General features: G+C 41.3%; 2 protein-coding genes across 2 annotated transcripts; one reads left to right on the top strand and one right to left on the bottom strand.

Annotated features, from left to right (window-relative positions):
- The first annotated feature begins 1,196 nt into the window (after window positions 1-1,196).
- Window positions 1,197-4,869, top strand: tmed2 (transmembrane p24 trafficking protein 2). The gene is made up of 4 exons (XM_044012949.1): window positions 1,197-1,552; window positions 2,071-2,263; window positions 3,246-3,353; window positions 3,441-4,869. The coding sequence occupies exons 1-4, from the start codon at window positions 1,373-1,375 to the stop codon at window positions 3,563-3,565; spliced, it is 606 nt and encodes a 201-aa protein (XP_043868884.1). The 5' UTR covers window positions 1,197-1,372; the 3' UTR covers window positions 3,566-4,869.
- A 3,231-nt stretch (window positions 4,870-8,100) lies between these two features.
- actr1b (actin related protein 1B) lies at window positions 8,101-17,335 on the bottom strand. Its single transcript, XM_044012367.1, has 11 exons — window positions 17,148-17,335; window positions 14,803-14,867; window positions 13,891-13,966; window positions 12,867-12,992; window positions 12,655-12,779; window positions 11,759-11,975; window positions 11,590-11,682; window positions 11,328-11,502; window positions 10,187-10,248; window positions 10,052-10,092; window positions 8,101-8,917 (listed from the first exon to the last, which is right to left on the bottom strand). Exons 1-11 carry the CDS (start codon window positions 17,193-17,195, stop codon window positions 8,815-8,817), a joined length of 1,131 nt encoding a protein of 376 aa, XP_043868302.1. The 5' UTR covers window positions 17,196-17,335; the 3' UTR covers window positions 8,101-8,814.
- Between the last annotated feature and the right edge of the window lie 640 nt (window positions 17,336-17,975).

The raw sequence follows: 17,975 nt of genomic DNA, 5'->3' as shown, positions 1-17,975 counted from the left end.
AATAATGCCATCACACAAACAATACCAATCTGATGACATATATTATCATATCAATAGCACCACCAAATGGCAGTGTTCAAAATCTCACAATATTAAATACTCAAGATCGAAACAACAATGTGACAACAATATAAGCACAATACACGACTCATGGCATGAACGGCGCACACACAATATACAAAGCCACTACACACAATATTTCCCGCAGCCAAACAGCCATTTTAGCACCACAGAAAGATGAAGAGCTGCCACTGGGAGCCTTCTCTGTGACCTTACTGTTAAAATCCAACAGTCCATGGATGAGTTCATGTTAGCCAAGCTACCAACTTAGACCTGTGCAGTGCCCGCCCTTTTACATTACATGTCATTCTTTGCCCTTGCTTCAAATCAGCCAATGAGAAGCGCTCTGGGGCCCTGAACGTCTGGCCCCACTGCCGAAACTGAAGTGCGCTGTACACGCGCATGCACGCACAGCGGTTCATCAGTCCACAACACTGCAGGCGCAGGGAGGGACATCTCGGCACAACAAACTATTCACACACAACTACACCACATAAAGTGTCTACAGAGGAGATGGCGTTTTCATTGGGGACAAAGTTGAATTTATTAACTTGTGCTCAACAAAAACATATTTTTGACATTTTAAAGCTTATAATCCTCCCAAGCACAACAGTGCCCTCTGGTGGGAAATAATTATATATGGTAATCAAATGTCTTTTGCACAGCACTGTCCTTTAAGTCCATTAACAGTAGAGCATGACAAAAAGTTGCAACAATGAGTTTCTGGAGATTAAAGTCAGAATTCTCAAGATCAAACTCCAAGATCAAAGGGCAAAACTTGACTTTAATCTCTGAATTGTGGGTTTTCCCCCCAAAAAAATCATAATTGACCCCTAACCTTCTTCCATATAATGTGTCCTGTGAAAATAAAGACAAATGTGTGTTTATTTATGAGTTGGGGATGCTGACTCAGCTTTACCGACACGTGATTCAACAATGAATGCATTAAAACATTTGACTCCTCTGGGACACACCCCTGCTTTAAATTGTATTCCATCAATTATTTTACCTTTTGGAATAATTGACTTTGACATTCTTCTTTTGAGAGTGAATGAAACGGGTTGTCCTTTAATGCTCAGCATTCCGCACCGAGTGCATCTGCAGCGCTTCGCTTTCTGAGGTGTGTCCCTCGCCGGCTGCTGTTTAAGCCCGTACGTGGCAGTCACAGAGCCGTAGAGCGCAGCTGAAGCTGAAGCTGCTCAACTGTCCCGCAACAATTCACACGCACAGGCCGACTTCGTGCGCTCCCGCTGGCTGTACTGTTTTAATATAGTCAGACGCACCGTGACGGTCGCTTTATATCATTCACATCATGTTTACTCTGTCGGAACTCGTTGTCTTGCTGGTCGTCCTGACTGCTACCGCGTCCGGCTACTTCGTTAGCATAGACGCCCATGCCGAAGAGTGCTTCTACGAGCGGGTCAACTCCGGTACCAAGATGGGCCTCATGTTTGAGGTCGCCGAAGGAGGATTCCTGGACATCGATGTCGAGGTGAGACATGTCACTGAGATTACAATTGTGCTATTTAACCTAAAGACACGAGTTAAATCCTTACACATAGCATAGCTTATCAAGTGTCACTCAAGGCCCGTGCTAACGTTAGCCTTTAGCTTTATGTTTACGTGAAGTGATACTAGTCAGTTACTGCTTCTTTTTTTTACATGTTATATGCCTTTTATTATCTGGAGTTATAATGTCCAATGTCCAATCTTGTCCTGTTTTGCGGCTATAGATTGTTTTCCCACGACCGGTACATTGCTTGAAGCGATGCAGGAAGTGGAACGTTAGCATGTGTTGGGCTATGTTCCGGTACTAAAGAAAATAGGCTATAAAAGTGTTTGAAGTAAGACCTCTGAAAAGTCGAATACTCTTTGTCTGGTTTAGATTTTCTGTAGCAACGTTTCTGTGTGTTTTCTGAGCGCGTGCTTCCAGATCCCGCGGACATATGTTAGTTGTTGCTAATGATCTGCTCCAGTGCAGCAATGTCTTTACTCTCGTCTTCTGCTCAGATCACAGGACCGGATGGGAAGCAGATTTATAAAGGCGACAGAGAATCCAGTGGCAAGTACTCTGTGGCAGCACACATGGACGGAACCTACAAGTTCTGCTTCAGCAACAAGATGTCAACCATGACACCCAAGATCGTCATGTTCACCATCGATATTGGAGAGGCACCGAAAGGCCAGGACATGGAGACAGAAGGTACATGGAGAGTTGACATGTGTCCACGTCTGTTCAAAACAACTTCACAAATGACACATTGGTAACATTTACAGCCGAAAACCCATATGGCTCATATGGAATATGAAGTACAGGTAAAGGTACAATTCTCTAAATTTGTAAAGTAAATGACATTGGCCTATTGGCCGCTTATTTTTTTATTAAGCAGCCAATGTATAGCTGTACACATTTTGTTCTCAGAACCTTGATAAATGTTGTTACGCACGACAAAAAATACCAAAATGTAAGTTGAGTTTGTTTGAAGTACTAGATATTAATTGTATTCCTTAATTTCACGTTAAGTATATAAGAGCACTGCAGTGTTGACACAACAGTAAATTGGAGAGACAGACCACCGGTTTTGCTCAATAATGTTAAGTAATTTTTGAATTTTTTTTTAATCTGATTGATTAAGGCAATAAAGGAAAGATGTCAAACAAATAGCATCTCTTATATTGTCCATTGGTTGCACCAATTTCTAAAGCTTGGCATCGGCCATAGGAAACTCCTATCAGTCGACTCCTTGGACAGAGACCTGTGTTTTTGTTGTTTCTTTCTGTAGTTTGTGTTTGTTAATTTTGTATAAGTTGTTCCATTAGTTTTCTCTTTGACTTTTTCTGGGGACTGTTTCCCTCTTTGTAGGTGGTGACAGCTGGGATGGTATGGCACAGAGAAGATTCTCTGCATTTGAATTGATGATGCACTGCAGAGTTTTCTCTAACCAGTGTTGTTTCCGTAGTATAAACTAATAGTGTGCAATAAAATATTTAGTCAAGATGCTGTGATGTCTGTGAGTGGTTTGACTATTTGCACTGTGGGGATAATGTGTGTCACGGGTGGGAAAGTATCACCTGCTACATATGTCCCAGGCGTCTTGCATGTATTGCATACTCTGCATGTTTTTTCTGTGCTCTTAGTTTGTGGTGTGCATTAATACTGATGGTTTAACCTGACGCTGTTTCAGCTCACCAAAACAAACTGGAGGAGATGATCAATGAGCTGGCAGTCGCCATGACGGCTGTAAAGCATGAGCAGGAGTACATGGAGGTTCGCGAGAGGATACACAGAGCAAGTAAGTCCTGTTCTGCATGGTGTGGAAAGCCACACACGTGAATTTAAAGAGTGACCTCACAAAGCCTCTGTTTTCGTCTTTCTCCAGTCAACGACAACACAAACAGCAGAGTGGTGCTGTGGTCGTTCTTTGAGGCTCTGGTTCTGGTGGCGATGACACTTGGACAAATTTACTACCTGAAGAGATTTTTCGAAGTACGGCGAGTGGTTTAGTGTGATAACGTGATCCCTCCATCTCCACTGTTTCTTCAATACCAAGACAATTATTTACACCCTGCAAATGAGACTGGCAGTTTTACATGAAGCCCACATGTGATTGGATCTCAGATGTTTTTCTTGTCCTGTTACCTATTCATTTCCTTCTGTATAAATGTAATAATGTATGTTAGGAAGGAATGGCCGACAAGTTAATTTGGTTTTTTTCAAAATTTTTTTTTGTCCATTATTCTTTGATAACTCTAATAAATACCAATTAGATGCCAGTACAGTTTGGCCTGTATGTAGTAGTGTTGGGCTCATCATTTTGAAGTCAGATTGTGGAAGAAAGGCATAGAAATGCACAACAGTGGATTTGCATGTGTGGAGTTACCACAGGTGAATGTGGCTCTTATTTCGATTTAAACTGGACACCTTTCAAATGACAAACATGAAACCAGATTCCATTTGCCCACTTGCAAGTTGCTAGAGTCCAAGCAAAGTCAGACAATGTCCTGTAACGTTGTTTTACTACCAAACAAGAAATTGCACTCCGGATGAACGTGTTTAAAAAATAATTAAAAAAAAAAAACCTGAAGGATTTACGTCTATGCCGATGTTTAAGTGAAACTGCAACGTTAAGCTCGGTCTGATGGTTCAGCAGGAAATCTTTTCAATGGAAAACTTTCTTTGGGAAAGGGTTTGAAAACCCTGTGTCAACAGGCAAGTTTTTCTTCTGACCTAAAAGGTCACAAGTTGATTTACTTTTCAGTCGTGTCAACTTTTAAACTTGGGCTTATAACGAGCTGACACGGTGTTGAATTTTATCCAAACTGCTTGCGCTGCAACCCCAAAATAAAGTGAAGAGGGATACTGAAACACATGTTACATGTTGATCGAGGCTGACTGGGTGGGGGTGGGGCGTTGATGCTTATTGACTGCTGTGTGCTTAAGTTGCTTCTATTATGGTTTGTTTGTTGGGGTTTGAGGTTTTAAATTATAAGATTGTATACAATTTTGAATATTGTTTTTGTTTTGTTTTTTTCTGGAGCGTATCCAGTGACATGTGACTGTTTCAGTTGCCTCTTTAGAACTTCACATCTAGCAAATGGCCACAATGTGGAAGATGTTGCATGTTGGTGGATACGCTCCAGGTTTTTTTTATTAAAAAAATGGTGAGCTCAGGCAAGTGAACTGCTCTGTGCAAAGTCTTTTTTGTGTAATTTCAACAAAACCTGATTAATGGATCTGTACAAATGTAGAATCGTTATCTGTGGAAAACGCCCCAGGTTTGATAATAAAGCCAATATTCTGTACAATTACTCAATATGTCTTTTTGGCAGCCATTTTATTTTATAGGTGTCACAAAATCACTTTACTTATATCATCTGTCATTTGTGTTTGTTGTAAACGGTAAACAACACTCTCACAATGAGGAAACTTTTCTGAGAACAACTGGCAACACAAAATATAACATGTGGCAAAAAGCCTCTCCATTAAGGCTGGTCTGGTTGAGGGAAAAGATAAAATAGTGATTTCACTGTCAAAGCACCTTATGTTACATAGTTTACAATGAAAACACAAGCCAAATGAAAATATAATCAATATTTCAGAATTAATTGATTTAATACAGTATATTATATTGGAGAGATGTGTAAGTTAGAATCATTCAGATCCAAACCAGTGATTATTTTCTGGATAAAAATGAGTTAGTTTGGCTTCAAAAGAATAATCAACAAGGCAGTGAGACGACAGACTTCACCCCATTCACGCAGTGACTGATCCATAAAAGCCACCTTTAGTGGGAGGAAACATTAGAGAGGGTCTGTGTTCATCCTTGACGGCCTGGATGAAACAGACTCTCACTGGACTTCAGCAGCAGGACGTCACACACAGGTCATCAGTCAACGTGCTGCTGACCAACCTCATCCAGGGGAATGTGCTTCCCTCGGCTCTCGTCCGGATAACTTCTCGACCTACAGCGGCCAATCAGATCCCTCCTACATGCGTAGACAGGGTAACAGAAGTACGAGTACTTCAGGGAGAGATCCAGAACTGAAGATCTGTCCAGCAGAATCATCTCGCACATCGAGACGTCCAGGAGCCTCCACATCATGTGTCGAATCCCAGTCTTCTGCTGGATCAGTGCTACAGTTCTGGAACACATGAGGTTTGAACTTGTACTTAACAACTGATGTGCTGTCAGTCCAAAAGCAGGTCTTCTTCAGTAGAAGCTGGAGCTCTGATCTTGTCCAACAGCAGCAGTGAGCTGTTAGTAATGATGATAAAGTTAGTAATGAACGGGCTTCAGGGGAGCCGGCTCTGCCAAACAGAAGCTAACGTGAACCCTCTCATCCATGTTCTGCATCCTCAGGTAAGTAGCCGCACCATCTCTGTTCTCGCTCGCGTCGTTGAAAAATGCCTCGACTGCACATTTGAAATGCTGTCTTGAGGTCGAAGCTGATCCTCCTCTTCCTCATCCTTTCCAACAGCAGCCACATTTCCATCGTTGGCATCAACCTCCTTTCCATGTCCAGCATTAACGTCAACAGTTTGAGGATCATCCCTTTAAAGTGTTGTCCACAACCGTGTGTCACAGTTTGAGTTTGACCCGGCACATCATCCTCATCATCATCCTCATCCTCATCACCCACTTTGGTGTCAGACAACCATTGATTTGTACCCACATTAAACTCATTGATATTCAACATTTTAGCTTGGTACCATATTTGATGTTAGTTTGATTCATCATCAGAAAATAAACCCAATAAAGATGTCTGTACATGTTAAATTCATCTGCATGCTCTTCATCACCAATAGATTCTTTTACTTTCAACAGTTTACTAAAGTTAGACTTGCTTTCCTTTTCTAAACTGCTTCGTTTTTCCAACAAAACCAGTTACAGATTTGACCTCTGACCCCACACCAAGCTTAGTCTCGTGTCCTCTTCAGACTTAATGACCACGTAAAGTGGATTGGCTTATTCATTAATAATTAATCATTAATAATTAATCATTAATCAATGCGCCCGCAGACAGTTTGTGTCGCGCGCAGTTCTTTTCAGACGGTTGCGAGTCTGCGACAAAAGCACGTGACCATTCATAAGATCAGCTGATCAACACATACCTCAATCTCTGACGAACGGTGTCGCGGTGTGATGACGTTGATATTCCGCTGGCCCGGCCCTGCACCTTACATGTGGTTTCCAAACCAACACGTAAAACCACAATGTAGCAGATCCGCGTCTCCGTCGGGGACTCGAACCCCGGTCTTCCGCGTGACAGGCGGAGATACTGTATTCCGTATCGAACTTGAACTCACGATACAGGGAAGAAAACGACAGAGTCAACTGTTCACTACATCTAAGAACTTGGCTGAGTCGAGGTCAACTGAGCCACACAGTAAATACCGCCCCCTAGTGGCACGGAGCAAAGTGACTAATATATACATATATATATATATATATATATATATATAACAAATATTATATTTGTAATAAGGAACAGACACCACAGCAGCAGCCATCGACTTATTTATTCTTATATTGAATGAAGACTTTTGTACAGATGTTACAGATGTTGTCGTTATTGAAAATCATTCCACTGCACACGAGGCTGATGACGACAACCTCTGTCTCGCGCTTTTTTTCTTTTCATAAAAACACCCAAAAGCAGACGCCGCAGCTGACGCGGTCGGCGTGAGGCGGACACGCGCGTGGACGTGACGAGGAGAGCGGGAGAACAGAAGGAATCATCGGCTTTTTTCAAGCTGCTTTCACTCTTTATTGTTAAACCTGAAGACCAGAGAATATTCTGGTTTCATATTTGATTTATCTTCAGTGATCATTATTGTTTGCACTTGATGTGAGTTCTCCATGACTGACCGGAGACTGAAAAACCTGATTTTCTTCTTGATTGACTTCAGTTCTGAACCGGAGAAAAACCCGACCTGGACCCTGAATGTCTGGGAGTGGACACAGACTTCTGTGGTGCATCAGTGGGTCTCAGTGGGTCTCAGTGGGCCGAATCTTTGAAGAGAGAACACAAGTCATCGGCCCCGGACTTGTTGATTAGCAGTGACTTGTGTGAAAATGTGATAAAGTGATTCCAAAAACGAGTCTAATTTAATACTTCAGTCGAGGGACAACACAAACACAGAGACGCAGTAAAAACCCAAAAGTCCATTTGCTGTTTCTCTGTGTTTGTGAAAGCCCTGCTGCTAACACAGTGACATTTACAACAATTATCTATCTATCATTCATTCATTCATCGACTACCGCTTTATGTGGTTTGGGCGGGGTCACACCATGGACAGGTCACCAGTCCACTGCAGGACAAACAACCACTCCCGCTCTCATTTAAAGTGTCACACGGGGAGAAACCGACAAACTCCACAGAGAAAAAGGCCCAAAAGATGTGGTACAGATGTGGTGTTTGAAACCACATCTGTAAAGTTTACGTTTGACTACTTTCCATGAGAGAAGACTTTACATCTACGATGACACGAGTCCGGTCGGACACATTGCTGTAAACGCAGAAGAAAGAAAAGAGACGTTTGAGTTTTTAAATTAATTTTTTAGCAGAGACACAACAAACGATGAAGAGACAATAAAATGACGGCACTGTCCTTTTCCTCGCTGACACACAGAATATAACCACAGCAGACTTCAGCTCAGTCACTTGAATGATAAATTACCCACATTAAGGAGCTGTGCAGATGAGGCCAGTTATATGTCTATAATACAGTGGTAATCTTTATCTAACTAGCACTATATGCTGCTGTAATCCATCAAACCTTTGTTCTGTTGTGCATGAGCTAATCCTTGTCAGAACCTTTCAAAGAAATCCAACAAAATGGACATAAAATCAAAATCTTCGGTTTGGAATGGAAGTAGCAAAACAAAAAAAAAAAAAATTCAGTTTATTAACATTTCATTATATTCTTCACCTTTCAGGGTTTTTTCAGGCGAGAGATACAAAACATGGATGTGGACTAAAGGACAGAATGAGTCCACAGAACTACTCACTGCCCTCTGACGCCCCGTCACTGTGAATGTTTGCTATGTGATGAGGGTGTTTCACTTTCAGCCAACAGCATGAGGAAGGAGAAGGGGGGAAGAGAAGGGGTGTGTCTGGGTGAGTGGGGGAGGGATGGAGGGAGAACGGGAGGCGAAGCTGTAGACTGACAGTGGTTTAAAAGAAGATAGCAGGAGTAGAGGAGTCTCTGACAGTATGATGGAGGAGGAGGAGGAAGTAAGAAAAAAAAAACTAGAAAGTCTTCCTGTGGATGGCACGAGCTCTGTCTTCTTCATATTCCCGCTTCGACACCCACATCTTTTTAAAGGTGTCCAGTGATGCCAGGATTGAGCCACTGTCGGGAGGGAGAACAGTCACCATTACTAACTTTACTCCCATTACTAACTTTACCACCATTACTAACTTTACTCCCATTTACTAACTTCACCATTATCACTAACTTTATCACCATTACTAACTTTATCATCATTACTAACTTTACCACCATTACTAACTTTACCACCATTACTAACTTTACCCCCATTTACTAACTTCACCATCATCACTAACTTTACCACCATTACTAACTTCACCATCATCACTTACTTTACCCCCATTACTAACTTTACCACCTTTACTAATTTTATCATCTTTTACCATCCTTTACCACCATTACTAACTTTACCACCTTTACTCTTTATCTTTATCATCATTACTAACTTTATCATCATTACTAACTTTACCATCATTACTAACTTTACCATCATTACTAACTTTATCATCATTACTAACTTTACCACCTTTACCATCATTACTAACTTAGTCATCATTACTAACTGTACTAACTTTACCATCATTACTAACTTTACCATCATTACTAACTTTATCATCATTACTATCTTTACCACCAAACCACAGTGTCATAAACACGATGGTGACGATGATTTTTTTGATTGATCATAAAAACACTCAAAGCTGTTACAGTAGCTGTACAATAGCTGTACAGTTAAACAGTACAGTTTTACAGTACAGTTTTACAGTACAGTTAAACAGTACAGTTTTACAGTACAGTTAAACAGTACAGTTAAACAGTACAGTTTTACAGTACAGTTTTACAGTACAGTTTTACAGTACAGTTAAACAGTACAGTTTTACAGTACAGTTAAACAGTACAGTTAAACAGTACAGTTTTACAGTACAGTTTTACAGTACAGTTTTACAGTACAGTTAAACAGTACAGTTTTACAGTACTGTACAGTTTTGTGATTCATCCGTTCACTCACGCCGTCATATGTCTGTGTGCAGCATATTTTCTACCTTTAATACACAATGGAACTCACCACCTTCAAGTTAAAAATGACTGACTCTACCTCTGAGCTACTGTCGCCCCAACACACAAAGCCATGTTGATTTCTTCTTTGATGTAAAAATATTCCAGACACTTTCAGTCACATGTCACTCAATGAAACGATGAAAAGTTCATCCTTACCCGATCCATGTGGAGTACAGCCTCTCCTGAGGAGCAGAGATCTAAACAACAACAACAACAACAACAATGGGTCACAAACACAGTGACAGGCAGTAAACACGAGGGAGTAACGTGAGCGCTAACAGACAAACCCACCTTGATCTTAACGTCTTTGGGCGCGAGCTTCTTGACTTCAGTTAGTAATCTCTCTCCAAAACCTACAGATTCAAACAATTCAGTGTGTGAGTGTTTAAGTCAGACAATGAAAACAAAATGAAACTTCAAAACCTTGACTCTTGGGAGCCAACTTTCTTGTTTAGTATAAAAGCATGAACGAATGAATGAATGACTCACAGTAAATTATATTGTACTGACAAAAACATGTTTGTCAAACCTGGAAATGATGATGTTCTCAAATGTCTTGTTTTGTCCACAAACCAAAATGATTCACTTTTAATGATTTCTTTGATATCAGAAACATTTAAGAAGCTTAAACAATCAGAAATCCTGTTTTAATCATGAAAAAAAACTTCAAACCGATGAATCGATTATCAAAATAGTCGTCGATTAAGTTAGTAATCGATTAATAATGGATTCATCGATGAATTGTTTCAGCTCCAGACAAAATTCCTGACTTCCAGACCAGGTCCAGAAAAGAGGGATTAAAAGTTCCATTATAAACAGTTCCAATTCCATCACAGTAACTGAGCAGAATCTGCAGAATCCTGCAACATGTGCTCCTGTAGTCTCAACATGGACAGTGTTGTCTGTGGTCACTCACAACACTGTCCATGTCCATGTCCATGTCCATGACCATGTCCATGTCCATGTCCATGACCATGACCATGTCCATGTCCATGACTGAAAACACGGCTGACACTGAACACATTTAAGACACTCAAAAGTTTCTGTGATTCTGTACCTTAGTATACGTTTGCCACTATAAAGCCTTTACGTGAGGAACTGAGGTTTGGCACTTTTCAGCTGCTCACTCTCCCGCACCAAAGTCCATAGAGAAAATCAGTGTTTGAGCTCAGAGGGAACACAGGAGCTGCTGCTCTACTGCCATCACATTTGAGACAGACACCATCACGGAGGTAAATCCCAACTCCAGAGTCACAAAATAACACTTAAACTTCACGATGGAGGCGGCAGAGGATCAACTATTCCTGTGTGTCACGATGTAAAATTGCCAATTTTAGGTAAAACCCTTGGTGTGGGGGAATGACCTGTAACCCCTTTAATGTGTAACTTTTCCTTAAGGGTGAACACATGATGATAACCCCTGAACACCAACCTTTAATCAGCGTTGATCCTCCACACAACACTATGGTGGAGAATAGCGTGCGTCGCAGGTCCATGTCAGACTTCTGGATAGCATAGGCCAGGACCTCGTGGATCCCCGAGCTTTCATCTCCAATCAGGTCAGGTCTGAAGAGCAGCTCTGGAGCACGGAACCTGGCTGGACCGATCTGAAAATCAGAGGTTTTTTTCAGGATGGAAATATGTTGAGATATTTAATCTTTATTAAAAATCCAAGACTCCACTCTTTGACTCACATTTAAAGTGCTTCCGTCAGGTAGAACATACTGAGCCTTCTCTGTTTCTAAGGTTTCGTCTTTTTGGGGGTTGAGAGAAAGATAACAGGCTCTCTGCAAAGTCACAAAAAAACCACATGAAGTTATCACTCGCTTTGTTGAAATCATTTCACAGCCTCTCGTCTTTTACCTCTTTGATGGTGCGAACGACTTCAAACTCCGCAGACGTGTTGAAGTTGTAGCCTTCTTTGCGCAGCAGCAGACGCAGGTACCGAGAGACGTCTCTTCCGGCAATGTCCACACGCATGATCGAATGTGGGATGGCAAAGCCCTCGTAGATGGGCACAACGTGGGTCACGCCGTCCCCCGAATCCAAAACAACCCCAGTAGTGCGACCTGTGGCGTACCTGTATAAAACAGACGACACATTAACTCCAGCATACACAACATTTTACCGTAACGGGCCGTTACACTAAATTGAGGACGTTACACTAACTCTCTAATGTTCGTGGCTACTGTGATCTAATCGTGCCAGCATCGAAGCGTGGAAATAACACACGCACGTGTAGCATTGCATCATATTTCACGCTGAGAAGTGATCGAACTTAAATCGTAATCGTAACGTAAATCAGTAATCTATGAATCCATGATGCAGGCAGACTGCTCTGTACAGTTCATTCATACAACTGTGTTGAATTAGCGACCTATCAGTCAATCAGAAATCACTCGTTCCATGAGGGTGCAGAAAGGCGCAGGAACGCACATGAATGCCGTGAATGCGTGCACAGGTTTCCAGTGAAAGAGCACGGTCAGGTAATCACTTCATAATCACTGATAATAGCTGCTTATTAACGTGTAAACAGTATGAACACGTCTTGAAACCCTGCGCCTTTTCATTTATTCGGTTTAGTTTGACGGCAGAAGATTGAAAGGAAACTGAGTGGAAATGTTAATCACAGCGTAATACTGTCATTTCTTGGTAAATGTCCTTAAAGCTACAAAGTTGAGTGAGGTGATGTGCTTCGGTGGATGTATATTGATTGGCTGTGAAGTCTTTAGTAATCTCAGAGAAGAGGGTGTTCTTACAAGCTCAGCACCGCCTGCATGGAGATGAAGAGTGCAGGAACATTGAAGGTCTCAAAGAAAATCTCTGCAGCCTTCTCCCTGTTCTTGCTGGGGTTGAGGGGAGCCTCAGTCAACAGAACAGGATGCTGCCAAAGACAACAAACACACAGATGTACGGTCAGTACTAAACCCACTGGAGCGTCAGACCACAGTCAGCCTGCAGAGGCGCTCACCTCTTCAGAGAAAGTCTGCAGCTGCTCCTTGGAATAAACATACTGCCAGATCCTCTCCATGTCATTCCAGTCGTTCACAATCCCGTGCTCCATGGGATATCGCACCGACAACAAACCTCTGTGCTCCTGACAGGACACATTAGAGAGGCGGGAATCAACACTCACACGTGTTTGGAATACATGAATACACAATATGATATTATCACAATATTATCACAATATTGTAAAATACTGAGTATTTGTGAAATGATATATTGTGATATTCTCACACAGCTCTAGTGAGAGTGAGCACTTGGCACCATCTAGTGGACTGAAACATCAACAGATGTTCTTTATGCTCATCCATAAAAAGTTTAATGGGTTTTTTGTAACAATAGTGAAAAAAATTATACGCTTAAAAAAACCAAACAAACAAAAACTCGGGTGTCTAAAAAACAATACACAGCCATGATTTCCCCTGTTCAGCCTGTTTTTACATCTTTAGTGTACATTTATTGAACATAAAAACACACTAAAATAGCTGTTTACATGTGTGTCGTTGTATCTTGGTATCTTTGTGAGGACCAAAAACCTTCTTTATGTTCCTTATGTTCTGTCTCCCCTCTAAAGGGCTTTTTGAGGGTTAAGACTTGGTTTTAGGTTAAGGGTTAGCGTTGGGCATTTGTCCGTGCAGTATGTCCGTGAGTGTCCTCACTACGAATGCTGCACAAACACGTGTGTGTTAGAAAAACAATGTCCACAGACAGTGGCGTAACGAAGGGTTAGGGTTACCCAAAAAAAACCTTCACAACTGAAACAAGCACCGCCCCAAAAGTACGCTCTAAAGCAACACTGAGCCTGTGAATATAAAAGATCATGTGACATTTTCACAACACACTCGTACTCTAGCAGCAGTGATATGCCGCTGCAAGATTAAATAGATTATATCTAGTTCATCATTTAGAAAAAAAGTTGCTTGGCCTGCTCAGTTAGTGCGTGTGTGTGTGTGTGTGTGTGTGTGTGTGTGTGTGTGTGTTTGTGTCACCTCTGCCTTGGGTCCAATGAAGAGGTCTCCCTCCAGCGCTCCTGCCATCACACGTACATGCTTGGGACGCCCCACACTGAACAACACACACAGAAAAACAGATGATCAGATTTTCTGTAACATAAGCACCGACTTTTAATCTGTTGTTTGATCATTTCTCTGTCACTGTCTGCTGAGGACAAGGTCAACTGTACCTAAACAGCCCGTCACCTGCTTAAAGGAAGCAATAAAATACAATAAGGAAAGTCACCAAATGAATAAAAACCCCACAATGGAAACAACAGATAAAAAGAGAGAAGAAACAAGAAGACCCAGTAACATATAAATAATAAGAAAGAAAAATAAAAGCTCAACTGGTATTAAAAGGTTTTTAGCAAAAAAGAAACGCACTCTGACTGGAGCATGAAGGTGACAACTCTGTCAGATAGGTCGGTGCGTTCTTTTGCAATACAATTCTGAACTGGCTCTTGTCAGTGTAGTGAAGCCAGAATCAGGCTGACGTGGTGATGTTGTCTCTTCTCTACTATACTTTTCAGTGTCTTCGTTGGGTTCTGGATCATTTTCTGAATCAAATTCTCCACAATGTTCCTTAAAGGGATAGATCATATAAGTGTAGCTACTGTATATGAGGCACTGACTAATAGTGCTGTGCATCACATGCATTTGTAACTTGACAGGCAGGCACATGCTCAGTGAAAAGGTGTCATCCAGTCACAACACAAGGATTAGCAGGAAAAAGGAAAACCCTTTGTAAAACAAAAGCCTCTCAGACAGTTAGACATTCACAACGATCAACATTTTATATACAATAATCAACTAACTATTCAGACAAAACACAAATACCAGCATTGCCTTTTCATTACATATGACCGTCATACTGTGTGTTGGAGGAAGATGTGAAGGAACACTTACTAGTTTGGAAAACAGTATTTTGGGATCTGGTCACCAGCAAAACCTGCCTTGATAACTCCTGAACCCTGAAGAAAAGAGAGAGATATGACATTTTAGTCCAACATCACAGTGAGCGCTGTGGTGCTTTAAACTGAGGCAGTATGTGGGAAAGATGGAGGTCATGAGACACAACCTGAGGCCACCAGCAGTCACACACACACACACACAGCTACAGAAACACTGAGCCCTATATTCTCTGTCTGAGCCGACACAAAGTCGCTTTCTGTTGCATTCATTTATATTTCCTTATTAACTCACTTCAACTGGTTATAATCCATGTAAAGGACAACCAATACCTACACCAACCTTCCCACAATGATGGTGGAATGAGGAAAAACTGGAGAAATAACACTGACTTGGTGGCTCCTTCATCCACAGTGTTAAGCCTTAGTGCTGCTAGTCTTGTATTCACAGCACATTAACAAACTTAATCAGATTATTGTTGTGTTATGTATGTGAGACATACATGTTTAAGTTTGACGTGTCATATTTAATCACATTCTTTATTTTGACGACCATTTACAAACTCGACTGCTCATGGCAACATTCAAAAAGGTCTGACTGTTTAAACTTAAATTCAGGTGAGGTCACTCTGTTTGGCGATGTGAGATGATATAAGAACATTATATCTGTGGTGTACAGCTGATGAGATGTTGTGACCTGAAATGAACGCTAAGGTAACATCATTTATGATGATATTACCTATCAAAATAAAATGTGCAAAATGGTAGAGTGAATGTAGTGGTGATGGAGTTGAGATCTGAGGTCAGAATATGATGGAACACCAGCAAGTAAAGACAGAAGCTGCTGCTGCTGGATTATTGAGCTCCACTGCTAAAACTTTGCAAGCTCCTTAATGTCAACGTGCCACTATTGATTATCCCTGGTGATATACACAAGCTCTGATAATATGCACAATCAAAAGCTACAAAACTCATTTGATCATAATTTAAAAGTATTTTGACATGAGTGAATATGGGCCATGCCATTGTGGCAACCTCATGAACACTAGTGAAAAAATTCTGTTGGAAACACTGAGAGATGTCCTCATTAGGGATGCACTGAAAAAAACCCAAACATATCGGCCGAAAATGCCTTTTGGTTTTCAGCTGAAAGACTTTTAACACGGAAACAACAGGACGTTGTGATGACGCATGTGAAAACTGCAGCCAGCACACATTTGTCCAACATCAGTTTGGAACACCAATAAAACGGTTCCAACAAGATGTGAGAACAGCACCTTTTAAATATTGGAATACAAGCCCTCTTTGAAAAGAAACAAGGGTGAGGTGTGCTTCTTAATGTCATGTTAACACGTTAGTCCGACTAAAATCCAGCTCGTCTTAGTCGGACTGACATAACTGGATAATGCGATTCATAGTCCGATTACTTCTGTGCATACACTTAGTCAGACTGGAGTCAGACCTGGCATTCTACACAAGCAACAAAATGTCCTCCACAGTCTTTGACCGTAAAGTATAAGGAGACGAGGTGTAAACTGCAGTATTGTTGTTGGAAATCATATGACGGCTTTGTTCAGACAACATGACAACCACAAGAGCCATGCTCCATCTAATTGACTGATTAAACTGTGCATGTCACAAAATAACACATTTGAACTTACTGTGTGGTACAAAATATCTGGTTTTATCTATGACTTTGATGCAGGAGAGTGAACGTTTGTAAAGTTTCAGTTGATTCTTTGAATGATACATCTGTATAGATAGATATATCTACAGTATTATTATTATTAATATTATTAAAATATTGTAAAACTTAGCAAGCACAGACTTTGATAGGCAAGTCTTTGAATCCGATTTGGTTGATCCTAGTGGCAAATCTGCACTGAGATCCAGTTTCTCTGAGCAGCAAACACTGGACACATTAAATGAATGTTGTCACTGTTAATGAACAAGACTGTTTATCCAAACATGTTAATTGTGTTTGTGCACGAGGACAGGTACATGGAGGATCCTGAGCTGAGTGTTGATGGTTCGGTCACAGCAGATCTTTGTGTTCATGCAGCTGCAGCTAACGTTTAGACGAGCTAGCCCCGGGTTAGCTACCGCCTGACTAAACCTAACCGACGGGACGTCAGGAGGAGCTGTTAGCAGTTAGCTGAACATTTGTCTGGAGCCACTAAAGCGGCGCTGATAAATAAAATATAAATACAGTTTAATGAGGCTAAAGCGGTTGTTTCGCCGTAACACAATGATGAGCGCAGCTAACGCAGCTAACGCAGCTAACACAGCGGTGTGTGAGTGAGCGGCCTCGGTTTGGGTGTGGATCAATGACATCATACTTACATTATCAATCACAACCGGCTGGTTAGCTAAAATGTCATAGGACTCCATGACGGACAGGCTTCTTCACAAACGTCTCCGGTGAACCGTGTGTGTGTTTGTCCTTGTTTAGTGTTTTAATCATGAAAACAAATAACGCCCCGTCACACTGCACTACGCCGCCGCCGCCGACGCTCTTACTGCCGCTAATGCTGCTGGAGAGACGGACTCGCTTCCTGCCGAGACAGCCAATCAGCTTTGAGAAGGGCGTGACTGACAGACGTGATTACCAATCACAGCACGCGATAACATGGACATGCGTGCTGTGTTGACTGGGTTTGCTGTCAGTGAGCAGGAGGACAAGGAGGGAGCGGCATCGGCCAACGTAGCAGATGTTCCAACATGAACAGTTACTTTTATACAGACTTTAAACGACATTAATACAATGTTTTAACCATCAAGTCTGCGTGTGCTGCATTCATAAAAGAACGCAACAGTTACACATGCTATGGTCTTATTGTTACTGGGTAATAAAGGCTTAATATCTTTTATTTGTGCTTTGTCTCTGTTTATCTCTGTTTATCTCTGTATCTTCTGTCTATATCTCATTTCTTTGATCAGCCAGTTCAACATGGGAAACAGTATTTACATTCTCAGTCTTTACACAGCAGGTGTAATACAGCTCAGATGACATGGTGAGGTGTGTTTTCATGACTGTAACGGATCTGCACCTTTCTTGAGTTTGAAGTGGCTGACTTGGATGTGTACAGTTTGTATTACAATACTTTGGGTTTTATATGTTTTCTGACTTAATGAAACACAGAATATAGGTTATTATATTGATACGAAAAC

The sequence above is a fragment of the Solea senegalensis genome, linkage group LG21 (genome assembly GCF_019176455.1).
Source record: "Solea senegalensis isolate Sse05_10M linkage group LG21, IFAPA_SoseM_1, whole genome shotgun sequence".
NCBI classification, from domain to species: domain Eukaryota; kingdom Metazoa; phylum Chordata; class Actinopteri; order Pleuronectiformes; family Soleidae; genus Solea; species Solea senegalensis.
The sequence above is the reverse complement of the archived record's forward strand: the minus strand, read 5'-3'. Positions and strand labels throughout refer to the sequence as shown.